A 26,448-nucleotide genomic window follows, 5' to 3' on the forward strand; every position below is an offset into this window, starting at 1 on the left:
CATAGTGAGGGGGCGGGGTGCAGAGCTACATAGGGACAGGGAGTGGCTGGGTGAGGGCACAGAGACGGGGATGGGGGAGTGGGTGTCTGAGTGGGGGTGGAGGGACACATGGGGGGGCAGATGTGCAGGACTGAATGGGAGAGGCTAGGAGCCAGGCTCTGCATGGGGGAAGCTCCCTAACAACCCCTCCCCACCCCCCAAAAACTCTGTTCCATATTCCCACTCATACCCAACAACCCTCCAAGTTCACACCCGGGCTGCTTTCCAGCAATTCACTTCCCTCTCCCTCAGCTCCTTCATTACCCCTGACGCCCCCAAACCTTTGCACTACTTCTGAGGGGTGCAGGAAATATAGTTCTGTATTGTAGTTTAAATTAGTCTGAGTTCTGTATTAATATGCCTAGTAAGGAATCTATTTGTCAAAAAACATTTCCTGGTTCTTTTTTGTTGTCTGAATTGTTACATACTTGCTGACAGTTAATTTATTTCAAAATACCACAAGTAATTGAAACTCGTGTGATTATATTGTGTTATTTTGACAAAATATGCTGAATTTTGCAGAATTTTAAAATATTGCGCCCAGAATTTTTCATTTTTTGTTGCAGAATATTTAATTTTTTGGTGCAGAATTTCCCCAAGCGTTCACCTTGCAATACTGGGCTTCTTCAGTGGGTTTATATTTTGGAGTTTTAAGAACAAAGTGTTGTTCAAAGTGAATCGCAGAGCCCAGGCAGACCAGGCTCTTTGTTGGGACAGTTGGATAAAGATGATAAATTGCACTTAGTGTTGATCTGGCCCCCTCCATCACTGTCTGATTCTGTGAAATCCAGGGGCTGAATGCATAGTGAATCGTAGTACGGGGGCAGAGTGCCAGGTTCTGGTGGGATTTCTTCATTGGGATACATTTCATTATTGGGGTTGAAATGGGATTCTTCACGTAGGAACCTAAAATTTACATGAGCCTGTGACAGCTCTGACACAGTTGGAGGTGTATCTGGGTACTGGGCCAGGACTCGCTTCTGCTTCAGGCCTTTGCACCAACTGATGATATTAATTATGGTGACCCACAGAAAGTCAATGATGATTTCTCCAAATTCAATGAGGCACAGCACCAAGCCGCCCATCCAGAATGAGAACTGGCCTTCCAATTCACTCACAAGCAGAAAGAGCTGTAACAGAAAATCAGGAAAGTGAGGGGAGGTCCAGGCAGGATCCCAGTCTGCAGTCAGCCCAAGATGCCATTGAGCAGCTGTTCACTGAGGATTTCTTAAAATATTTAAGCAGGTGACTATAGGTGGTCAGAGCCCAACACCGGCAACATTTAGCTCAGCCCCTCACTTTGCTGTCAAGGAATGCAGTTAAGGTAGCGAGTGAGATGATCGCCCTCCACCCACACCTCTTTACACTACGAAAAAGTGCTGGAATGGCATAAAGGCCCATATCTGATTGGGGCAGGATTAACCCATTGCAGGAACTGCAGAAGGCAGCTGTAAATTTGTCTCTAGAGTGCCCCCTCACAAGCCCTAGGGCTGGGGTTCTGAGGATCAAGTCAGGGATGGAGCCCAGGGATGCAGCACTGTGGAGGTTCCAGAAAGTTCTGTGGGCCATATGGCAGCTGCCATAACTTAGGGCCCCCAGGACTCTATGTTATAACAGGAGCCTCGTCTAGGCCCTGGAATAGCCCAGGCTGGGGAGGGTACAAACGTGGCATAATGCCTCCCTTGCCTGTGAGTTCCCTGCTGCACCTCTTAGAGCTACAGCATAGAATGTCACCCGCCACCCCCCTAACCCCTGGAGTAAGGAGAGGTTGTGTGCTGCTCTTGAACAACCCAGGCACCCTCCTCCCATTGAGCCACAAGCAGCAGTGATAGGCTTTGGAGGCTGGAAGGGAGAGGCAGCCAGTAAAGGCTGGTGCTGACAAGGAGTAGGAGTTCTGTCCCAGACTGCAGATACATTTAACATTCTCCAGGTGATGGGGACAGGTCTAAATACTTCAGATTAACCTCTGGGGAGCTGCATGGACGCTGCTCAGAGACTGAGTGACAAATTCTGCAGGTATTTGGCTTCTGGAAAAGGCTATGGAAATATGCTCTGACATGTGTGTTAGAAGCAGGAGCCTGATACTGCACTTACAGTTTTAGCTGCAGATTCCGAGATGGTTCTGTAGTTATACTCTTCAAAGTAAATATTTAGCTTGATGATCCCATTTCTGTAGGACACAAGGATCAGTTAAGACTAATTTCTAGCCCTGTACACCCTGTGCATTTACTCAAGAAAGTGGTATCTGTATAAGCTGCTTTTGTGATCAACTAGCTTGATGGACAAGCACCCCGGCATCAGTAGATTTGTTCTGTCCCACAGGCACACATGTTTGGGATGATGGTCAGGTTTTGTGCTAATCTAACATTAACAGGCCCCTTGGATCAAAGAGAAAATGGTCTATTCTTTTACTCACCGGTCCAGTGTCACATTTGTCGACAGATCTCTTTCATAGGACAAAATATGGAAAATCCAGTCCTAGTAAAAGAAAATTGATTCATAACTGAAATGGGAAATGTTCTCTCTGAGCCACGTGTGCTCTGGGGGAGGTAAAATACCACCTACAAGGTCCACAAATTGTACACAGAAAGCTGGAATCTCTGGCACCTGCCCATGCTAAATAACGATTGATGTTACACTACATAAAGGAATTTGTGATTCAGTCAATAGCACTTGCAGACAGGTGACTTTCCTCCAGGCCGGAGAACCAGGGCCCAGAGAAGCAAATCAACAGGAAAATTCCTGCTGAAATGGTAAAAGGGGTAATTTTGAAGAGGTTCCAATTTTCTATCAATCCATGTTACAGGCCCTGATATTTTAGCTTCACTCTTCTCAACTGATGGTGAGAGAATGTGGTGAGGTGACTTAGGGAGAGTTTGGGAAAATGGAATCAGACCGGAAGCAGAGTTCATTCCAATGTGGAACAAAAATAAATGATGAAACCTCAAAAGTTGGCCTCTGTCCAGCTCTGCTACCAGACTTAAAAATGCTTCATTTGGTTAAAAATGCAGCAGCCTGCTTACTCGGCCACATAGACCACCACAAGCATACCACCTTCTCCGCTCTGTGCTCTTCACTTGGTTTTTAAAGAGAAGTTCAGTGTTTTAGTTCTTCTCCTCAAAGGGCCCTTGTGGAAATTAGCCCAAATTATGCAAGGGACCATGTCCCACTCCGAGTTCCTGACTCCTGTGACAGTGACATTCCATAGGAACAGTGAGTCAGCTTTCAGCGTGAGAATTATGTGCACAGGAGACAGAGCTTCCTCAGTACTGTCTCATGACTGAGTATTTCAGACTGGAAGACACTGGAATCATCACCCAGCACTTTCAGATCAAAATTGAAACCCTGTTACTGTGATTGTACAGGTCACAAAAAACCAACAGCCTGTACTGAATAGGAGCTGGAGAGAGAATGGCTCTTTATAGTGTTTATTTTTAACATCTGTAAGGCACTTAAATGCCAGTGAGAAGCAGAAACAAGGTGGTAATATGTTATCAGACCAACTTCTGTTGGTGAGAGAGATCAGCTTTTGAGTTTACATTTTCCAACAGAAGTTGGTCCAATAAAAGATATTACCTCATCACCACCCCATGTCTCTCTAATATCTTGGGACAAACATGGCCACAACAAAACTGCATACAATAGTGATAAGCAGGGAATCTTCCCTAGACAGACAGGAACTGATTTTACCTCTGACACCTCAGATGGCCAGCCTGCCACAGAGATGGTCATTTTGAACTGAGTGTTGCTGGAAAGAAGACACGAGAACATTAATTCATGGAGCTTTCCACTGCTCTTAAATCACCAGAACTTTAGCTCAATTTCAACCCCCCATAAAGGTCTGTTCAGATTTTAAGATCAGCGTTCAGTGAGGGATAAAATGCAGGATTCCCTCGACCTTGAGAGCTGCCAGAGAGAGTTTATTTACTTACTTGCATGTGTCCTTACAAGAGTCAATACAAGACTGCCTGTGTCCTATACTTGGTCTCAGTGAAGAATAGCAATATGCTGTTTGGTGAAAACAAAAAGCAAACAATCCGGTCAGATGAGAACTTTACTGCTGCAGATTTGCTTCCCCCATAACCTTCTGAAGCTTTGACAATCCATTGATAAAAACAATCAAACTCTTAGACGATGTAACACTTTTAGCAGGGTCTAATGGCTTTCATCAACACTGACAGGTGTGATGGGCTGTCAATGGTCCTACACCTCACTTACTGCAGTCCCTATTCTGCAGGAAACATTCAGCTGGATGCCTGAGCCGTGCAGAATCTTGTCAGTGATGCACCCTTCAATGAATACAGGGTCTCCTAAAACATCTGTTGCAAGAGAACTGCAGCACTCGGAAACATTCAGAGCAGACATAATTGTGCTGAGGATTGCATCAGGTCTGTGCCACCTTGTACTGAAAGGGGGGAATTTATCTGGGGATCTGTACAAACCTGTGGAGAAGTGCTGACCTTTCCGTGCTAGGACACCTGAAATGCTGAGGCTGGTGGTTTCTGTTCACTCCATAGCCCAGAGTAGAAAACCTCGTCATCCCACATGGTGTTGGTGTTACCAGCTGGCCATTCCTCTGTGAGAAGCCTTCATTCAGCTAAGATGCTATGGCAGCTGAGATTCCTTAGCCTTAGGCCAGAGCTGAGAGCTCTGCCTCCCTCCTCACTATCCACCTTGTTAGCAAACAGAGCCCCTGCTGCACAAACGTTTAACTCCCAGCTACTTAAAGTGCCCCTGACAAAGCCCTTATGTTTCCAACCCCTTCCCTTATGTATTATGGGGCCTTGCTATTTCACACTCTGTTCACGTTCTTACCCCAGTCTGGATCATCTTCACTGTTGCAATAATTTACCCCTTCAGATAAAGGAAACAGATAGTGACCACACCCACAATTTTTGAACATCTGAGCTTGGAAACAGGAGTGCAGACAAGCCTGCAAAAAGGGGACAAGGAGCCATTTAGAAATGGGACATGTTCTCACGCTGATCAGTGCATCAAAGAGTGCAGAGACCGCTCCCAGATGCCTTCCTACCAGGCTGCCAAAGGGCCGATTCCTTCAACACTGGTTGCCGGTGTTTTACACCCTCGGCTTCCTGACAGGGGAACGACCCCTGTCTGGTTTCTTTTTCTTATGCAGCACTGGAGGCTGTGATCAGTGCTGCCGTGAGGCACTGGCCTTGAGGGCCAGGGAGCGGTACCAGTGCTCCCTGGTGGAGTCTTTCCTCGGTGCCGGGACATCCCACACTGAGGCCAGTGTGCTGTGCACCGAGGGTGCCGGCATCGGCTCAGGCTGTGGCTGAAGGGCCGACTCCATCAAGAGGAGCTTCAGCTGATAGTCCCGCTCCCTCTAAATCCTGGGTCTGAAGCTCCTGCAAATAGTGCACTTAACTGTCTGATGGCCCTCCCCAAGCACTTGAGACAGGCAGCATGCAGATCACTTGTTGACATAGGTTTTGCACATCTCTCCCACGCTTTAAATCCCTGTGACCGAGGCATGCCCCGGTGCTGGGGAGAGTAGAACGGGAAACCCCCCAAAGTATGCTAAACTAATCTAATCTACAACTATTAGCAATTAACTAACAACTATGTACGCTAGAAACAAGAAAAGGAGTACTTGTGGCACCTTAGAGACTAACAAATTTATTAAAGCATAAGCTTTCGTGAGCTACAGCTCACTTCATCGGATGCTGTAGCTCACGAAAGCTTATGCTCTAATAAATTTGTTAGTCTCTAAGGTGCCACAAGTACTCCTTTTCTTTTTGCGAATACAGACTAACACAGCTGCTAACCTGAAACTAGAAACAAGGGAACCACTAGATAAGGCACTTGCAAAGCAAGAGACTGAGCTGTTCCAACAACCGTCATGGGAGGTAAGAAGGAACTGATCAGGCGGCGGGTCGGCAGGGACATATATACGCCACCATGAAGGTGCCACGCTAGGGGGTCTCCACAGCTGACCCAATGGGTACCACTAGGGAAAAGCGTCCAGCGATCCTGCACGTGACGTGCGCACACACCTATTAGAATGCACATGAGCAATCACTCAAAGAAGAAGTATTTATTGCATGATAATTAGTGCTAAGCCCCTGGTCCGTCACACCAATATTCAGACTGTCCAGAAAGAGTGCAGAAAAAGAATCCAAATGGAGGATTTTTAGAAAAACATTTGAATTTTTAAATTACCTGTATGGAATAGGAAGTGTTGTACTTGTTATATAGATTTTTCACAGGGACATCAGAGCCATCTGTCGTGCAGTTGTTGTAAGGGTAACCCAGCCGCTCCAATTCATCCTGAAAAATCAAACACTTGTATGTTGCAGTAAGAATCCACATGTATCTTGGCTTCTAGTTTATATAGAAATGGAATCCCTTCTCACTGCAGCTGTGGCACCTGGAGTGCAGAGGCAACACTTGCCCATACAGAGGGAGTTATTTGGATTTAATAAAGCAATTTAACTTAAATCAGAGTTGCTATGTGAATGCTTATGTTGCAAGTGCAAAATTTGCTTTCTATTAATATTCCCTAAGAGCCACATAAAGGTCTTGGTATGTGCAAGCACTCCTGCCAAGATTGGCCAGTGTACATGCAGAAGATGTACCCAAATGAGCACATATGCATGTAGCCAACGCAAGTTCTGTTATTTTATTAAAGCAAATCTTGTGAAGAGTTAGCTCAGCTAAGACAAAAAGTGAACAGCAAACTGTGGAGAGGCTAACAGTGGGAGTTTGCCTGGGGAGAACCCACTGAGGCTTATATCTTGCAGGCTTCTCTGAATAATTACTACAGCTCCTGAGGAAGCTCGTAGAAGGAAGGTAATATGGATGGTGACCGTTCAGCTGTTACCTGCACAGCATGTACCATGTTTGTCTTTCTTCCACAGGACAGAAACAACTTTGTCTGTACAAAAGTGCAAGTTGGTCTCCATATTGGAAGAGAAAGTTCAAGGTCTGGAGAAACAAGTATCCACCCTGGGTTGCACAAGAGAAACTGAAGATTTCCTGGACAGATGTCAGGATATGCTTCTATGGACACAACGTTCTGAAGATTTAGAGCAGGCTGCACAGTGGGGACAGAAGGACGGTGAAGAAATTTGGCAGCATGTGATCTTCAGAAGAAGAAAGGGGAGCGTCCATGTACCAGCAGCACAGATACAGGTAAGCAGTTGTTTTCATGTTCTCTCAATGGATACTAATGTGGAGAGTGGACTAGATGATACATCTGAGGGAAGGGAACAGAAGGAGACTCCGCCGATTGGAAGGCATGAGATGCCCTGTCCTAGGGTTGGGGGTTCCATGACCACTGCTCCCAAGAGAAGGAGGCGGGTAGTGGTGGTCGGGGACTCCCTCCTCAGGGGGACTGAGTTATCTATCTGCCGCCCCGACTGGGAAAACCGAGAAGTCTGCTGCTTGCCAGGAGCTAGGATTCACGATGTGAATCGTGACTCATCAAGCCCTCAGGTCGCTGCCCCTTCCTGCTTCTCCATGTGGGCACCAATGATACTGCCAAGAATGACCTTGAGCGGATCACTGCAGATACGTGGCTCTGGGAAGAAGGATAAAGGAGTTTGAGGCACAAGTGGTGTTCTCATCCATCCTCCCTGTGGAAGGAAAAGGCCCGAGTAGAGACCGTCAAATCGTGGAAGTCAACGAATGGCTACGCAGATGGTGTCGGAGAGAAGGCTTTGGATTCTTTGACCATGGGATGGTGTTCCAAGAAGGAGGAATGCTAGGCAGAGATGGGCTCCACCTAATGAAGAGAGGGAAGAGCATCTTCGCAAGCAGGCTGGCTAACCTAGTGAGGAGGGCTTTAAACTAGATTCACCGGGGTAAGGAGACCAAAGCCTGAGGTAAGTGGGGAAGTGGGATACTGGGAGGAAGCACGAGCAGGAGAGCACGAGAGGGGAGGGCTCCTGCCACATACTGAGAAAGTGGGACGATCAGTGTCTTAAGTGCCTATACACAAATGCAAGAAGCCTGGGAAACAAGCATGGAAAACTGGAAGTCCTGGCACAGTCAAGGAATTATGATGTGATTGGAATAACAGAGACTTGGTGGGGTAACTCACATGACTGGAGTACTGTCATGGATGGATATAAACTGTTCAGGAAGGACAGGCAGGGCAGAAAAGATGGGGGAGTTGCATTGTATGTAAGGGAGCAGTATGACTGCTCAGAGCTCCGGTATGAAACTGCAGAAAAACTTGAGAGTCTCTGGATTAAGTTTAGAAGTGTGAGCAACACGGGTGATGTTGTGGTGGGAGTCTGCTATAGACCACCGGACCAGGTGGATGAGGTGGATGAGGCTTTCTTCCGACAACTCACGGAAGTTACAAGATCGCAGGCCCTGGTTCTCATGGGAGACTTCAGTCACCCTGACATCTGCTGGGAGAGCAGTACAGCGGTGCACAGACAATCCAGGAAGTTTTCGGAAAGTACAGGGGACAATTTCCTGGTGCAAGTGCTGGAGGAACCAACTAGGGGCAGAGCTCTTCTTGACCTGCTGCTCACAAACCGGGAAGAATTAGTAGGGGAAGCAAAAGTGGATGGGAACCTGGGAGGCAGTGACCATGAGATGGTCGAGTTCAGGATCCTGACACAGGGAAGAAAGGAGAGCAGCAGAATACGGACCCTGGACTTCAGAAAAGCAACTTTGACTCCTTCAGGGAACTGATGGGCAGGATCCCCTGGGAGAACAACAACATAACAGGGAAAAGAGTCCAGGAGAGCTGGCTGTATTTTAAAGAATCCTTATTGAGGTTACAGGGGCAAACCATCCCAATGTGTAGAAAGAATAGTAAATATGGCAGGCAACCAGCTTGGCTTAACAGTGAAATCCTTGCTGATCTTAAACACAAAAAAGAAGCTTACAAGAAGTGGAAGATTGGACAAATGACCAGGGAGGAGTATAAAAATATTGCTCGGGCATGCAGGAGTGAAATCAAGAAGGCCAAATCACACCTGGCGTTGCAGTTAGCAAGAGATGTTAAGAGTAACAAGAAGGGTTTCTTCAGGTATGTTAGCAACAAGAAGAAAGTCAAGGAAAGTGTTGGCCCCTTACTGAATGAGGGAGGCAACCTAGTGACAGAGAATGTGGAAAAAGTTAATGTACTCAGTGCTTTTTTTGCCTCTGTCCTCATGAACAAGATCAGCTCCCAGACTACTGCACTGGGCAGCACAGCATGGGGAGGAGGTGACCAGCCCTCTGTGGAGAAAGAAGTGGTTTGGGACTATTTAGAAAAGCTGGACGAGCACAAGTCCATGGGGCTGGATGCGCTGCATCCGAGAGTGCTAAAGGAGTTGGCGGATCTGATTGCAGAGCCATTGGCCATTGTCTTTGAAAACTCATGGTGATCGGGGGAGGTCCCGGACGACTGAAAAAAGGCTAATGTAGTGACCATCTTTAAAAGGGGGAAGGAGGATGATTCGGGGAACTACAGGCCAGTCAGCCTCACCTCAGTCCCTGGAAAAATCATGGAGCAGGTCCTCAAGGAATCAATTCTGAAGCACTTAGAGGAGAGGAAAGTGATCAGGAACAGTCAGCATGGATTTACCAAGGGCAAATCATGCCTGACAAACCTAATTGCCTTCTATGACGAGATAACTGGCTCTGTGGATGAGGGGAAAGCAGTGGGCATGTTATTCCTTGACTTTAGCAAAGCTTTTGACATGGTCTCCCACAGTATTCTTGCCAGCAAGTTAAAGAAGTATGGGCTGGATGAATGGACTATAAGGTGGATAGAAGGCTGGCTAGATTGTCGGTCTCAATGGGTAGTGATCAATGGCTCCATGTCTAGTTGGCAGCCGGTATCAAGCGGAGTGCCCCAAGGGTCAGTCCTGGGGCCGGTTTTGTTCAATATCTTCATTAATGATCTGGAGGATGGTGTGGATTGCACCCTCAGCAAGTTTGCAGATGACACTAAACTGGGAGGAGAGGTAGATACGCTGGAAGGTAGGGATAGGATACAGAGGGACCTAGACAAATTGGAGGATTGGGCCAAAAGAAATCTGATGAGGTTCAACAAGGACAAGTGCAGAGTCCTGCACTTAGGACATTAGAATCCCATGCACGGCAACAGACTAGGGACCGAATGGCTCGGCAGCAGTTCTGCAGAAAAGGACCTAGGGGTTACAGTGGAGGAGAAGCTGGATATGAGTCAACAGTGTGCCCTTGTTGCCAAGAAGGCCAATGATATTTTGGGCTGTATAAGTAGGGGCATTGCCAGCAGATCGAGGGACATGATCGTTCCCCTCTATTTGACATTGGTGAGGCCTCATCTGGAGTACTGTGTCCAGTTTTGGACCCCACAGTACAAGGATGTGGAAAAATTGGAAAGCGTCCAGCGGAGGGCAACAAAAATGATTAGGGGACTGGAACACATGACTTATGAGGAGAGACTGAGGGAACTGGGATTGTTTAGTCTGCAGAAGAGAAGAATGAGGGGGGATTTGATAGCTGCTTTCAACTACCTGAAGGGGGGCTCCAAAGAGGATGGAGCTCGGCTATTCTCAGTGGTAGCAGATGACAGAACGAGGAGTAATGGTCTCAAGTTGCAGTGGGGGCGGTTTAGGTTGGATATTAGGAAAAACTTTTTCACTAGGAGGGTGGTGAAGCACTGGAATGTGTTACCTAGGGAGGTGGTGGAATCTCCATCCTTAGGGGTTTTTAAGGTCAGGCTTGACAAAGCCCTGGCTGGGATGATTTAGTTGGGGATTGGTCCTTTGCTTTGAGCAGGGGGTTGGACTAGATGACCTCCTGAGGTCCTGATATTCTATGATTCTATGATTCTAGGATTCCATGAAGTGTGTAACTCAATTCATTCAGATTTGCCAAGACAAACTTGGCTGCTGTCCCATCAGAGAGTCTTACTCTCCGATGATTTTTTTCTGATGAAATGTCACACGTACCACTAATACGCTGATAGAGGTTTCTGTCCCAGACATGGCATAGATGCCCTGGTCTTTAAGAAATGGGAAACTCTTCTGCTTATGCAGCATAAGCCTGGCCCCAGCAGTAGATGTGAGGTAGGGAATGTAGTCTTGTTGGCCAATGTCCAGAATTAACTGCAGCCCTGTGGGCACCAAACACAATATTCAAAAACCCACAACATGAAGTGCAGGGTTTATATATAAACGTGACTGTTTAGAGGAACAACAGGGCATCTGGTGGCATCTTAAAGACTAACAGATTTATTTGGGCATAAGCTTTAATGGGTAAAAAACCCACTTCTTCAGATGCAATGTTTAGAGGAACTCTCTTACTCTGTAGGGAAATCCCTCTCCACTGAGAGAGGAGAACAGACCCTTCATCCTTATATTGACCATTGTTACACTTGTTAATGCTTTGAAAAGGACTCTTACACTCAGCCAATGTGTGGAAAGGAAACACCTGATTCTGTGGGTGTTTTCCCAGGTATTCAGCTGAGATGCACTTTTCTTAAAGTCATCCCATGATTCTGTGTTATACCCTTTGCCATTCCATATGTAATCCATGTCCCTCTTTGGGGTTTACCCCCCTTTCTAATCCTGCACCTCTAAGAACTCAATCATAGCCCTACAGAGGAACATAAATCAACAGTCTCTGTATGATGTGCAGTAGAACTTGCTGTCTGCAGAAAAAACATTTCCCAGCCCTCCCAATTCCTTTGTTCTGTCTCTTTTAGGAGGAGTTTTAGTACTTACCAAACTTTGCTCCAGGGTTGGAAGAAATCAGGGCTTCCTCATCCATGCCCCAGTTAAAGATGTAGCAGTTGCCATGGTCAGGATGATAGATCTGGGTGAAATTTCTGGAAGAATCACATACAACAAGCCGTGACCCCCCAGGGAGAGCTAAAGGGTGGTAGGCTAATGGGTCTAATTGATCATATGTTTTGCTATCCTGCAGTTAATGCTTGGTCTTCCTGCTTCATGGTGTAAGACAATCTCTGATTATTAGATAGCAGGATAAGTCCTAACATGGGGGCAGATTATTCCACATCTGCTAGTGGGGGGTTCTGACAGCTTCCTCTGAAGCATCTGGTGTTGTACACTGTCAGAGGCAGGATCCTGGGCTAGATGGACCTTGGGTCTGATCCAAATTGGCAATTCTTAGGTTCCCATTGGCTATACACTTACCGGCCTATTTTATTTAGTAAAAAACCCCCAAAAGTACATTCACATGACACTATTATAGGTCCCTACAAATGCTTTTCTTTAGCAGTCAATTGGGAGGACAAAACTGGCAGGCAACAATGCAGGATCACAGCATGTCTTATACACAATAGCGTGGGGACCATGTGGCACTGCGAAGCCTTCTGCGCCAATATGGTTTCAAGTGCTGAAAGTAAGTAGAAGTTCAGTGGGTTCCATATACCTGTAGCTGCAGGGCTCTGCCCCATACAGACATGCTAGGATCATGTCCTCTGGCTGGTAGCTCATCTTGATCCTCTCTTGCAGCGGGACTTTAGAGAGGATGCTAGTGGACTGTAGAATGTACCATTCTGTCACTGCTTGGGCTGCGCTGGTGAAGTTCTTGTAGATGCACTGGGGGGTGGCCTTGTGGCTGCACTGAAGACACATGGAGTTAGATTTTAAATTGTGCCTAACATACAACCTGAGACTAGGCCATCCTGATGGTCAGGGTGTGGGGAGAATGATCTATTCCCTTCAGTGAACACATAGAGGGTCATCTTCTTTTCTCTTCTCCCTCTGATCTGATGCCAGCCCTCTCTGCTTATTCCTGTAGAGATGAACAGAGATAAAGCCAGGAGTGGCATGTAGAAATGAATGATCTGGAAAAAGGAGTAAACAGTGAGGTGGCAAAATTTGCAGATGATACAAAACTACTCAAGATAGTTAAGCCCCAGGCAAGCTGCGAAGAGCTACAAAAGGGTCTCTCAAAACTGGGTGACTGGGCAACAAAATGGCAGATGAAATTCAGTGTTGATAAATGCAAAGTAGTGCACATTGGAAAACATAATCTCAACTACACAAACAAAATGATGGGGTGTAAATTAGCTGTTCGCACTCAGGAAAGAGATCTTGGCATCATTGTGGATAGTTCTCTGAAAACATCCCTTCAATGTGCAGCAGCTGTCAAAAAGGCTAACAGAATGTTGGGAATCGTTAAGAAAGGGATAGATAATAAGACAGAAAATATCATATTGCCTCTATATAAATCCATGGTACACCCACATCTTGAATACTGCATGCAGATGTGGTCGCCCCATTTCAAAAAAAGATATATTAGAATTGGAAAAGGTTCAGAAAAGGGTAACAAAAATGATGAGGGGTATAGAATGGCTTCCATATAAGCCGAGATTAATAAGACAGGGACTTTTCAGCTGGGAAAAGAGATGACTAAGGGGGAATATGATTAAGGTCTATAAAATCATGACTGGTATGGAGAAAGTAAGCAAGGAAGTGTTATTTCTCATAACACAAAAACTAGGGTTCAGCAAATGAAATTAACAAGTAGCAGGTTTAAAACAAACAAAGGAAGTATTTCTTCACACAATGCACAGTCAACCTGTGGAACTCTTTGCCAGAGGATGTTGTGAAGGCCAAGACAATAACAGGGTTCAAAAAAGAACTAGGTAAGTTCAAGGAGGATGGGTCCATCAATGGCTATTAGCCAGGATGGGCAGAAATGGTGTCTCTAGCCCCTGTTTGCCAGAAGTTGGGAATGGGTGACAGGGGATTGATCACTTGATGATTCCCTGTTCTGTTCATCCCCCGCGGGGCACCTGGCATTGGCCACTGTTGGAAGACAGGATACTGAGGTAGATGGACCTTTGGTCTGACCCAGTATGACTGTTCTTATGTTCTCATGACTCTAAAATCCTAAAGAATTTAATAGAGAATGATCCCCTTTCTACTGGGATTTTGAAGCACCCTAATGACTTCTGTAACAAGGACAGAATTCTCTGTTCATCCTATGGGATGGCCCAAGATGCCTATGGAATGTTCATTCCCTATTCCTGTATGCCCCACACCCAGGATCCTGCCATGCCTCAATCTGCCTGGACCAAGGCGCCCGGGGGGGAATTTCTTCAAGGAGCAATTCACATCAGCCAGTAAAACCCCACCACTGGGCTGGTTGTGGGCAAAGTGTGGCTGGGTAGGGAAGGGAAACCTGTACTGCAGCACAGGGCCAAAGACTGCTCTGAAGCTCCACGACAGCTGCTCTGGCAGCCTAAGGGCTGGGTAGCTGCTGTATTCAGAAGGGACAGGGGCCACAAGATCAGGCGGAGATTTTTAACAGTGAGGGTAATTAACCACTGCAACAATTTACCAAAGGTTGTGGTGGATTCTCCGTCACTGGCAATTTTTAAATCAAATGTGTGTGTTTTTCTAGAAGCTCTGCTGTAGGAATGATTGTGGGGCCGTTCTCTGGTCTGAATTATACAGGAGAGCAGATGAGATGATCACAGTGGGTCCTTCTGGCTTGGCATCTGTGAACCTGAATTCTGTGGTCTGTCCTAACCCACCCTCCTCACCACTGCCCACGACAGCCTGCACATAGAGACACTTTCTGCAGAGCAAGGATGCCTGTAAGTGCAGCTTCGCCCATGGCTCCCAGTACAGCCGCAGGACAGGGCTTCAGTGGAGTGGGGCATCTGACACTGGCCTCTGAGCACAGGTGAATGTCACCTGGGAACCCCCCTGCTGTACACATCACCTCGTTCAGTTACCGTGCATCCCTGCAGAGCACTCTGAGGGTCTCCCCCTGCCAGGAGCTGAACCGCCTCTCGCCGGAGTGCTCCCAATAGCCCTCGTTGAGGGAGCAGGCCCAGCACAGACGCATACAGGCTGCACTGCCCCACACAAACACAGGACACTGTCCTGGGACTGCTGACACCAGGGGAAACGCTCCATCTTCATTGCAGCTAGCTGAGTTCAGGAGGGAATAACTCAGCCTGGCTCCTCTCCGGGAATTGCAACGTGAGCCTGATCCTGGTGTGGGTACTGAGAATCCCTCATGACTGCAACCAGAGCCCCAGGTGTGTCGCCCAGGGCAGGATCAGGCCAAAAGGATTGGAAGTGTTTCTGTGAAATGAACTTTCTGTGTTGGTGTGATTAGAAAACCTCAAACTCAGCAGCCCCTAGTACACCAGTGTTACCAGCGAGTCCTATGGAACAACCCTCCAGAATGCACCAGCCTGACGGAGCAGCCTCCAGCCATACACCCAGTGTGTCGCTGTGCGGGAAATCATTTGATATGGGGTCAGTGTTCAGTTCCAGTCAGCTTTAAACTGAGAGGAAATGATGCACAGAGCTGTGCCAGGGCCCCTTTATGAGCCAGCATGGACCACACGATGCAGCTTTTCAAGAGAGAAACCTGGTGGAGAAACAAAATCCAGAGGCCCCATTTGTGCTTTACGTTCTAGCAGAGGCTATGTCAATGGATACAGCCCTATCTACATTATTCCTACGGCTTAACTCTCCTCCCCAAATGTTCGTATAACTCCCATTTGTGTCCTTGAGCGAAGTGCAGAGCACGTCTGCATGGAGCCATAAACCTTACCAGCTTCACTGCCACTCGGTGTTTCTGTGTTTCTGACATCACGTTGGACAGGGAGGGAAAAGGAATTGTTGGGTCTGGTTCCTGAGCCGCTTTGCTTGGTCTCAAAGAGATCGATGATCTGGGTCTGGGTCACTCTCGTCAATCAGAACCAAGGGGATTTGGTTCCAGAGCTTCAGGTCTAACCTCTGATAAACAGTCTCACTGGAGTTTAGTGGGGGAGCTGAGATTGCGTCCCCAAGCTTGGACTGCAGGATCCTTTCCAGGGCTGCCTCAGTGAGCGCATCCAACTCTTTCAATAGATGCCTCACCTTGGAGTATCTGAAGGACAAAGAGCAGTTAGCAGGTGCTGGGAAGGTGGCAGTAGCTTGCAGTAGATTGAATTTCTATACGGAACACGGGCCTTAGGTAGCTTCATAAAGAGTTACTGAAAAATGAATGCAGTCCATGTACAAAGTGTGATCTAGGCTAGAATGTGTATCCTGGCTGCCAGACCCTGGAGCAAGAACCAGATATAAAATTAGCCAGGAGCCCTGTACCTGGGCAGTCGTTTTCATCATTGCACAGTGGGCATAAAATGGTCCCACTCTGGTTTAATCAGCAGTTTACATGATCTTTGTGCTGGTGCAAATAACTTCAAAAGGTGCCAGGATTCAGAGAACGAAGCCAGCTGTGTTCTACTGAGGAATTTGCTCTCAGTTACTCTACACGATGGCCACTGTCTTTCAGGTGATTTTCTGGGATCCTGCTCAATACATAGGAGCTGCTGTGGAAGGAAGAGATGCACCAAAATTGGTCAGCCCCCTGGCACTACCCCACTTATTTCTCTGCCCCAATCCAGAGAACTTTTCTGGGGAAAGGGGGCATGCCTAGTGGGCCATGGCAAGCCACAGGTGCCAGAACAGCCTGGGGGGGCAACTGGCACCCAACATAGTTTGAACAGCCAGCTTTGTCAGCGTAAGAAGGGCCCATCTACCTCGTAACTTTACCTGCATTTATCAGCAGCAGCTGGCATGGCTGGTTCCTAATGTGCCATGCATCCCCAAACCCATGTTTAGGAACAGTATTACTGCTGGCAGTGTTTCACCCCTGCCGGTGGCCTAAATGGGAGCATAGTTTTCTTCCTGTACGTGATTCATACCCCAGTTGTTTTGTGGTGTGAACAGGACCCACTGAGCATGCCCATATAACGGACTCCCGTCAGGCACTGCCTGCTGCTGCTCTGTGTGTATGGCTGCTGGGCACTAGGTTCCCTGCTGAGTTACTGGGAGGATAGAGTTGCGCAGATTTTCCCAAGATTTTCTGATACAAACAAAACTAGGCAGCCCATTTACATCAACATGGGTGACCCAACGAGGGGGCTGGAACACTTTGTACGGTGAGGGTGCAAACCCTGGATATGATGGAAACCACTTCACACCAGGGGGTGCAACTGCTCCCTCAGCACCCCGAGCTCCAGCACCTATGGACACAAGGTTGCACTGTGACAAAATCTGCTGCATGGACAAAATGCAAACATATTTGTTATAACTGGGCCAGGTGGCAAAGTCCCAAAGGGGCAGCAGCCACTCCCTCGGACTTGTCGAGTGCAGAGGCCCTAAGGAGCTCACTTGAAGGGGCTGGCATTGCAGACTGTGACCGCTGGAAATGCCATGGCTTTAAATCCCACCGAGAGCGATGGAGTGACGTCATAGGAGAAATATCGCTGCACAACTGTCCCACAGTGCAGAATAAGCAGCGACACTGAGAGCAGCACCAGGAAGAACCAGAACACTCTTTTCTTCGGCCCCTCTCGAATGATGCGCTTGGGTCCATGCATGTTGGTGTTATCGCAGTACCAGACCAGCAGTTCTTTGTATGTGTATCCCGGCCCCTTCTGGACACAATGCAGCACTCTAATGAAATACTGCTTCAAGGGCATTGCACTGCCTGCTAAAGAGACAGGAAACAATTCAGAGCAGGAGCATCCCGGGCAGCCAGGATGGGATTTTGCAGAGAGACAAAAGGAATGAGGTTCCCAACTCCCCCTGAAATTCAGAGGGAGCTGGCCACGTAACAGGTGCCTTTGAAACTCCTGGCCCTCGAGCTTCAGTTCCACTGGACAGATGAGCTACAGGACACATGGAACATTATTGACATTTTAGTGTAAACGTGATTTTGCAACATCCCCAAGAGGACTCTTCCTCAAGAACGGAGCTCCCCTCCCTGAGCTTGGGTGGGTGAGTGGGATATATTGGTGGGACATTGGAACCTGATTTGTTTGCTGGGATTTACACTGGTAGCACGCACAATGGGTGAGGCAGTTCCCAGACAAGATGAGTGCGTGGACCTTGACCTGGGCAAGTCACAAAGGTCTGGACCCCATGATGTCACGCACCTCTTAAATGCATCCCAGCTCGGGAGAATCCTCTGGGGGCCTGCCAGCTGCAAAGGGACCTGCTTCCTGTGCAAATGGCTTGTTTATTGTGTGTCTAACTGGGGAGTTGTGGATGGAGCTAGGAGACTAAACGGGGAAGGATCTAGAACACAGAAAATAACTTGGGGTTCCACCAAACCTCTCCTCATCACTGTGATCCCAGAGCCCTGCCCCCCAAAATCTCTCACTGTGATCCCAGAACCCTGGCCCCCAAACCTCTCACTGTGATCCCAGAGCCCCGGTCATTCCTCCTTCCCCCCAATCTCTCACTCTGTCTCAGAGCCCCTGACACCCCCCCATACACTTCCCCCCCACACCTCCGCACTGCATCCCAGGGCCCCATCCCCCCCCACTCCAAACCGCACTGCATCACAGAGCCCTGCCCACCCTGCACACCGCCCCATACCTCTCACTCTGTCACAGATCCCCAGCCACTCCCCACCCCTCTCACTGCATCCCAGGGCCCCAGCACCCCTCCTCCCCACAAGTCTCACTGCATCCCAGAGCTCCAGCTGCCCCACCCGCCTACCCCAAACCTGTCTGCATGTTCCTGGAGGTCAGACGCCAGCACTGCTGTTGGTGCCCATGAGCCTTGAGTACCTTCTAGCCATCCTCTAGAAAGCCTGAGCATTGCACCATTCAGTGCCATGAGACACTGGTACTCACGTCAGGCCTCCCAGCTGGCGTCAGGCTGCTGCTGACTTGGGGCGAGGGAAGGTGGGGGTTAGTGTCTCTCTCACTTTTGGATGAAAATCCCAGGATCCTCATCCACCCCACTCTGGCTGCTGACTCTGTGCTTCAGTGTCCTGCACCTGGCTGCACTGTACAAGCTGCTTGGGGCCAGGGTTTTATGGTCAATGTAGTTCACCTGTTGTAAAGCACAGGTAGGACTGTGAGTTGTGTGCATGGCAGAGTGGCTGCAGGGAGGTGAGTGGGAGGGAGTGGCTGCTCTGTTAAGCATTGCTGCTACTTCAGGTAACGTAAGAGCAGTAAACACCTGGCTCCTAAACCCAGCACGCAGCAAGCTCAGCCTGGTGCTTCTGATATGCCGTCACACGATGAAATGGGGAGGATTCCATTAGGTTTAATTCAATTGAATGTATTGGCCTGACAAGCTACCAGAGCAGGGTTGCTAAAATGAAAGAAAGAGGCAGGCCCGTGAGGTCTGGGGCTTGGTCCCCCTGGCCCGTCCAGGTGAGGGCTGCAGGGTGTCTGGGGGTTGGTCCCCCTGGCCCATCCAGGCGAGGGCGGCAGCGTGTCTGGGGGTTGGTCCCCCTGGCCCATCTAGGCAAGGGCTGCAGCTTGTCTGCGGTTGGTCCCCCTGGCCCATCCAGGCGAGGGCTGCAGAGTTCCTGGAGGTTGGTCCCCCCAGCCCATCCAGGCGAGGGTTGCAGTGTGTCTGGGGGTTGGTCCCCCCAGCCTGTCCAGGCGAGGGTTGCAGTAGGTCTGGGGATTGGTTCCCCCGGCCCATTTCCAATCTGGTGGCTCCATAGCACCATGCCATCTCTTTCCTACGGCCTGGGCAGGCCCATTTGTCTCTCATCGTTTGTTTTCCTGAGTCCTGGTAACTGGAGGCCAATCCGGATTAATGCCAGGGCTTTAGGGACGGCAGGCCAGGGCCTCGGGCTCTGGTGGCCCTGGTGCAGCAGGGCTTAGGCAGGCTGCCTGCATGCTGTGGCCCCACAGCACTCCCAGAAGGGGCCAGCTGCTGGCACAGTCTCTGCGGCCCCTGGCAGGCAGGGTGGGGAGGGGGTTCTTGGTCTCCTGAATCCCAGCCTGGAGCCCCCTCCTGCACCCAAACTCCCTCCCAGAAAGAAACTAATATAACAGGTGTTCTAAAGTAAGTAGTAGGCTATTTTGAATTAACTTAACTATATTCAACATGTTTTAAAACTGAAATGTAACCACAACAGCTTTATGTTAATTAAGAGGCAAGTTTAGTATAGTGTTAATAGCCTCGATGCCATAATTGTGATTGTTTTAAATTAGAAAAAAGACTTGTATACAGGGGCCCCACAAAATCTAATAGCCCCGGGCCCACAGAAAAGTTAATCTGGCCTTGACTGGAGGAAATACCTTTCTCGCACTTGTCTGTTGGACAGTGGAGTAGGAAGGGTCTGTGCTGTACACTCACACTTAAAACATAGCTGGATAAATGGATGAGAGTCTGGGGTTAGGCTAGATCATTACAATGGGCCCTTTGGGTCTTAAAATCGATGGAAGATTAATTTAGCCTGACAATTGTTACATTTTCTCCAACAGCCTTGAAGAACATGTTGGCAAAATTTGAAGAAAGCTGCTCCAAGTGTTATTTGAATTATGGTGTTAGAAAAAGACCCAATTTTTAAATTGTGTATGTGAGAGAGAGAGATGGACTTGGCCCTTCCTACCCAGTGGCCAGGCGCGGCTTCCTGCCCTCATTATACATTAACTTTATGATGGTTCCTAAGCCCACAGGCAGCAGCCCCACCCAGCTCTGAGCTGCTCTCCCTCATTCCTGGGCACTGGAAAGGCACAAGCCTGCTGTGGGGGAATGAGAGGCAAGACACCATGAATTGCACAGCTGGGAACAGGCCCTAGGTCTCCTGAATCCCAGCCAGGGGCTCTATCTGCTGGGCCACACTGCCTTACTGAAATAACCTGCAGTGGATCCTATTTCAGGGGTCCTTGCAGCAGTTCAAGAGCTGAGGGCAGGGTGGTGGTAGGTGTTATCACTTCCCACATTTTCAGCACTGTGGGAGTCCCTGGACTAGCTCCTGGGACTAGTCTGTGACAATAGTTCCTTTCAGTGTATTAAGTAGCACATTTCTCACTATGAAACTGTTTAATCTTGAGCTGCGGACCAGCCCAATGTACCTTCTGACCAGCCTGCACAGGGCAACACCCATCCGGCTGGCAAAACTCAATCTCCGTTTCTTCCAAGGGCTGTAATGATTTCTCTGCTACTCTTGGTTTAGTCCAGTTCTGTGTGAACCCAGTGATGACATTGATCAGCGATTGCCTTCTGTTTCACTGGAGTTGGCCATGGAACGTATTGGTACAAAACTCGCAGCGAGAGGATATTCACCGTGATGATTTCCATTCTCCTTTACCCTCTACAGAACCCCACCTTAAAACCTACCCGTGCCGTGATCCCCGCCATCCCCTCCTGCCTGCCAATGGTCAGCCAAGACGTCTGGTCTTCTCCTACCTCTGGTCATTTTATTCTTCCAAACCACCGCACTTTATTGTCTTTTTCATCCACCTGTTGCACCCTGATGCCCAAGACTATGAGGATGCCGAGGCAGGACTGCCTCAGCTGTTACTTCTCTGTGCAGCACCTGGCTCAGCAGGGCCCTGATCCTTGATTGGGGTTCCCAGGTGCCACTGTAATATAAACAACAACAAACATACAGACAGGACATCCCCCCTTTTTGCATCGTCTTCTGTCGCCACGTGCTGCCAAGGAGTGCAACTGATGCCAGCTCTAAAAGCCGTGTATAAAGACAGTTCCAGTCAGAGTGAACTTAGAAGCGGGCGTAAGGTTTTCATAAAGATTTACTGCTCTTCAACAGCGACAATGAGAGCAATTCCTGAACCCTGGCTGCCCAGCCGCACAGACACAGACAGGAGGCACAGTTCTGTTCTGAATTCCAGCGACTCAGCTTCCCCTCCCCCCATCATGGCACCAAAAGAAAAAACTGCACCTGCAAGTCCATGTCCAGTAACTGGCACAAGCGCCAAGTTCTGGGACCTCTCCTCCTAGCTGGGCGCCTGCCCAGAGTTATTTGCTCTGTAAAGAGCAGTAACATCTACAGGCCAGAAACAAAAGGCAAAGAGCAGCTGCAAGAATCCCAACTGTTTAATTACAAGGCAGAGAAGACGGGAGAGGCACAAACAGCGAGAGATTCACCCCCATATGTACTAAGGGAAATCGGAACAGCTGACAACATATTCTTTGGCCAGTGGTGGGGAGTTACCGCGGGGACAGCGTGTTCAGACCAGGCGTTTGCTAAGCTGGAGATTGGAAAGTGTCACAGGCACTAGGCGACTGCTCTCTAATGTGGTTAATAAGGGGATGGGGGGGGGTTGAGTTGTGAAGTGTTTGTGCCTTAAAGAATTTGGGGATAGAGGAAGAGCCAGGTGGAAAAACATGCTAGTAAGTCAGTGGAGGAGCATAGCATTTCAGGCCAGAAGGAACCAGATCATCCAGTCAGACCTCCTACATAGCCCAGGCCACCAGCAGTGCCCTCCAACAACCCAACAACTAAAGTCAGACCAAACTATGACAGCCCACAAGGAATGAGACTATGATGTGCCACAGGCAGAGAGCAGGGGGGCCCAGGTACCCCGGGGCACTGGGTCCCTGCAAATGGCAGGGAAGTGATTGAGACAGACCCAGATAATCCTGGCAAGTGATCCACACCCCAATGTTGCACAGGAAAGCAAAAACCCCCAAGGTCACCCCCAATCTCACCAGAGATGGGGGTAGAATTCCTTCCTGCCCCCTTCACATGGTGATCAGTTAGACCCTGAGCATGGGAGCAAGAACCAACCAGCCCAGCACCTGAGAGAGAGCATGCTCAGAGCACCTCGGAGCCCTGGCCCTCCCTGTCCAACTTCCCATCTCCAGCTAGAGCCATCAGAGGAAGGTGATGACAAAACCTCACAACCAATCCAAAAGAGGAGGAGGAACCTCTTCTAGACCCCTGCAGGTGGTGGCTGAAGCCTGAAGCTGTTGGCCAGGTCAGAGGTTGGCTGGGCAGGGCCTGACCCAGAGCTCTGGGACAACCGCACCTTTCACGGAGGTTTGATGGGCGCTTCAGTGACAATATTAACACTGGTTTCAGAGTAGCAGCCATGTTAGTCTGTATTCGCAAAAAGAAAAGGAGGACTTGTGGCACCTTAGAGACTAACAAATTTATTTGAGCATAAGCTTTCCTGAGCTACAGCTCACTAACACTGACCTCTGAAAAGGGAGGGCCTTGCAAGGTGGTGCAGGGGAGTAGCACAGAGGGAGGAGCTTGGATATCCTAGGGATGGTCTGGGTGTGAGACCTGAGACAGATCCCAGGCTACTCTGGTGAAGAGCAAGGGCGTGAAAGAGGCACAGGGCAATGAGGGAGATGGCAAGACAGAGGACAGGAGGGATATGCCACACAGAGCTGGGGAGAGTCTGTCCTCTCCTCCGAAGGCCCTTCCAACCCCTCGGGATGGCTAACAAGCTCCATACCTGACAACCACTGCTCAGACACAGATCCTGTCATGAACCAGACATCTGCTTCCAGCTCTCTCCCCTCCGCCCATTCCTAGCTACAGCAGACGATCCTTGCAGCACGAGCCTTGCCTTCACTTCTGGCTGTGAAGTGCCATTGAACAGGTTTGAATAAAATGGGGAGGCTAAAGCCCAAGTGCCCCTCATCCCCCTCACTCAGCCATTCTCCTGCGCGGCAGAGGGACCTTGCATGCAAACCCAGGAACCACCAGCAAGCAGCCCCGGTCAAAGCAAACGCTGTTTATTAGGATTGTGCCTGGGAATCCAGAGCTCAGTACAGGAATAAAAAGCTCAGACAGTGCCCTGCGTGGCCAGACTCCACCAAGCTGGGGATGAATAACGCTCTGGCATTTCAGGCACCAGCAGCAACAGTGACTGCCAGGGCTCAAAAATACTTTGATTTAAAAATGCACAAGTTCAGCATCATATAAAACCTGACGCTCAGGACGCTGGGTTTGCTGGCTGGCTGGGCACGTTCCACTAAGAGCAGCACAGTGGGTCCTTTCTCCTCTGCTTCCCAGCACAGGGGGAACAAGGGGAGAGCTGGCTGAAGCAGAGGTTTGTCTAGACATGGATGTACAAAGTGATTTCTCCAGACACGCTCTCCCCGTGGAGCAGCTCAGGTGCCTTAGGACTTGATCCACATTTCCACTTGTGCAGCAGTGAAATTCTTTATACATTTCCCCCCTTAAGTTTTGAGTGACCAGGAAGGAAACATAAGTTTTGCATAGACACAAATCCACATGCTGCAGGGGGCCCTGCCTGTGAGAGCTCTCCGCAGGATGCTCCCCAGCATGGAAGCTGCCTCAGGAATCACGGTGAGGCTGAGAAGGCACCAAGGGTCTCAGGGAAGGGGCGAGGACCCAGCGCCTTGCAGTGCTCAGGCTGTGGTAACACCCAAGAGGTCTGGCTTATGGATTCGGCCCTGTTTCAAGCCACAGTTGTTCCATTCTATACCCAGTGGTTCACACCATGCCCATCACTGGTAGGTCACAGCATTGATCCCCAGACACTGCGGACACCAGCATCAAGAGCTGCTCCGCCCTGGGAGCAAACAGGGCCTGAATTGGGGAATTGTTTTCAAAAGGCCAGAGGGCGAAATGGCTCAACAAGCAGGAGAAAGCAGAAATGCTGGTAGGAAAAGAGCATCCAGCGACTGGAGGGATGAATGCTGCAGTAAGGCAAAGAGCAGGAGCAGCTGGTTTGCACTCCCTCCTACCAGCTACCCACAAGGAAAACCCGAGCAGGAGTGGGAGACTGGGCCCCGTGGAGAGCAGCCAGCCTGGAGCCCACCCTGGCTTTCTGGGCTGGGCGCCTCCCCAAGCCACACACACAGTGGAGAGGCTCTCGTTGCCCCTCCCAGGTGACTTCCCACAGAGCTGTGCTAAGGCGATGCGGCAATGTCCACGTTCCATCAAAGCAGCAGTTCAGCTCTGGCCCCACAGCTCGGCCTCCGGGAATCCAGTCACCTCCCCCACTTCGCTGAAGGGCCGCCCGCCCTGTGTGAACATGAGCTTGTACCGTAATCGGATGGGGTCCTGGATGGGGCGAAAGGAACGTAACACAGGCTGGTCACGTGGCCTGCTCCCCTCCACCCCACCTCTGCTAATGCCGAAGGACTGATGGATCCTGCAAGCACCCTGAAGCAATGGACACAGCAGTTGTAATGCTACAGGTGGGGGAGTGGGGGAGCTGTCCCACAGGCCACCCAAGGGAGTTCCCAGGGAGCTGTCCCACAGGCCACCCAAGGGAGTTCCCAGACAGCTGTGCCTGGCCACATTCCCCCTCCGAGGAACCCACAGACTACCTCATAACCATTAACAGCAGAGTCACCCTCCAGGGCCTGGCCAGCTTGAAAAACACATCTAGGGTGCCTCATGTTCCAGCAGAAAGAACCACCAGTGTTCCCATGGCATGTCAGCACCAGAGAGCCCACCAGATGCCACCACTGCCTACAGGCTGCGGCAGGGTAAGGCAGTGAAGGGGTTAAAGCTGCAGCCCGCAACAGCCATGCACACCTTGAGATCACCAAGCCCATCAGCTGGAGTCTCCCCTCTCTCACCTGGCTCATCCCCCCCACTGCCCTACAAAAAGCTCCACTGTTATTGCAGCTTCAGCTATCACGGATTTCCCACAGGATTCAGAGCTCTGCCCTGCCAGGAGAGCTCCCCAGTGCTGCTGCCTTGCTGGCAGAACCCAGATGGCCCTGCCTCTCCTAGCATCAGCTCCCCATACACGTCAAAGGTGAGCACTTAGCAGAGTCACTGCCACGTACTTTATGTGGATTGGCGAGCAGCAGAACCTGGGATATCACAGCTGGAGGGAGCAAAGGGCTGAAGGCAGGAAGCTCAGAACCAGTCGCCGGCTGCAACTTTACTCTCATAACCTGCCATGAGAGAGAGATCACAAGACACATGTTCTAATCACCACTGGAGATGGGCTGGGAGCACTCAGAGCCAGTCCCGGGTATATGCCAGCCACGTCTTGTCATCCAGGACAAGACTAGTGCACCATGAGCGAAGAGTAACTGCTGAGAGGAGCATGCAATGGATCCTTACAATGCAAACCACCTTCAGTGTCCCGAGCAAGGAAAGCTGCTACTATCGCTGTAAAACCCAGGGGGCAGGGGTGTCCTGGTTCTGTGCCTGATGCTGGCATACAGGCTCAGGACAGGCTTGCACATGGTCTCTGGAGGGAGTGGTCAGTGCAAGGGGCTGGCTGTTTGTTTTTGGGAGCAAAAAGCTACAGGATTTCAAGGACATCAAGGGATATCCCGGTGATACTGGGAAGGCACCATGATGCAGAGCACACCAGGTGACAAAGGTAGTTGGGGTTTGGTACATGCAGAAACCAGGTGTAATTGAGCACAGGCCCAGTGTGTCAAACCCCTGGATTCTCTGTTACACTGCTCTGTTCATACAGGTATATTAACATGCCTGGGCTTTCCCCAAAACCCAGTCCAGTGAGGGGGGCATGCAGAGGCTCTAAGCAAATGCATGCCCCTTCAATAGGATTTTAATGAAAGGCTTTTAATTAAGCACAGGTACAAAGACAGGACATGTGGCTTCCTCGCGAAGTTATTATCCTCCAGCTAAGTAATGCACCCAGGCTAGCCCTCAGGCCAGGTCTCCTGCGAAGCAGGGGGCAGAGCTGTATATTAAGCAGCCAGTGAATACATTACTAGAAACTAGCAGCTTGGTTACTTTGTTATTTCAAGTACTAGAAGAAACCCCTCAGCCAGA

General features: G+C 49.5%; 2 protein-coding genes across 10 annotated transcripts in view; both read right to left on the reverse strand.

The window, feature by feature from the left end:
* Positions 1-518: 518 nt before the first annotated feature.
* LOC119862171 (amiloride-sensitive sodium channel subunit beta-like) lies at positions 519-18,201 on the reverse strand. Its single transcript, XM_043494016.1, is given in 15 exon segments — positions 519-1,169; positions 2,134-2,209; positions 2,456-2,517; positions 3,730-3,787; positions 3,972-4,047; positions 4,855-4,972; positions 6,223-6,330; positions 10,944-11,107; positions 11,718-11,821; positions 12,388-12,581; positions 15,541-15,600; positions 15,602-15,662; positions 15,664-15,858; positions 17,148-17,469; positions 17,915-18,201. Coding segments are annotated over 15 exon segments (2,073 nt in total). The 5' UTR covers positions 17,928-18,201; the 3' UTR covers positions 519-707.
* Positions 18,202-18,678: 477 nt separating this feature from the next.
* EARS2 (glutamyl-tRNA synthetase 2, mitochondrial) overlaps positions 18,679-26,448 on the reverse strand; it is a 44,454-nt gene continuing 36,684 nt past the window's right edge. For 5 of the 9 annotated variants that reach the window (XM_043494013.1, XM_038418343.2, XM_038418342.2 and 2 more), the window contains 2 exons: positions 25,482-25,592; positions 21,775-24,744 (listed from right to left, as the gene is read on the reverse strand). In XM_043494013.1, coding sequence (XP_043349948.1) covers positions 24,634-24,744; positions 25,482-25,592 — 222 coding nt within the window. In that variant the 3' untranslated portion in view covers positions 21,775-24,633. Of the gene's footprint in view, positions 18,822-19,939; positions 21,320-21,774; positions 24,836-25,481; positions 25,593-26,448 lie in introns of those variants that run through there. The other 4 variants (XR_005295171.2, XM_038418344.2, XM_043494012.1 and 1 more) reach the window with 4 other exon arrangements.

Source organism: Dermochelys coriacea, chromosome 10, assembly GCF_009764565.3.
Source record: "Dermochelys coriacea isolate rDerCor1 chromosome 10, rDerCor1.pri.v4, whole genome shotgun sequence".
Classification (NCBI taxonomy): Eukaryota; Metazoa; Chordata; order Testudines; family Dermochelyidae; genus Dermochelys; species Dermochelys coriacea.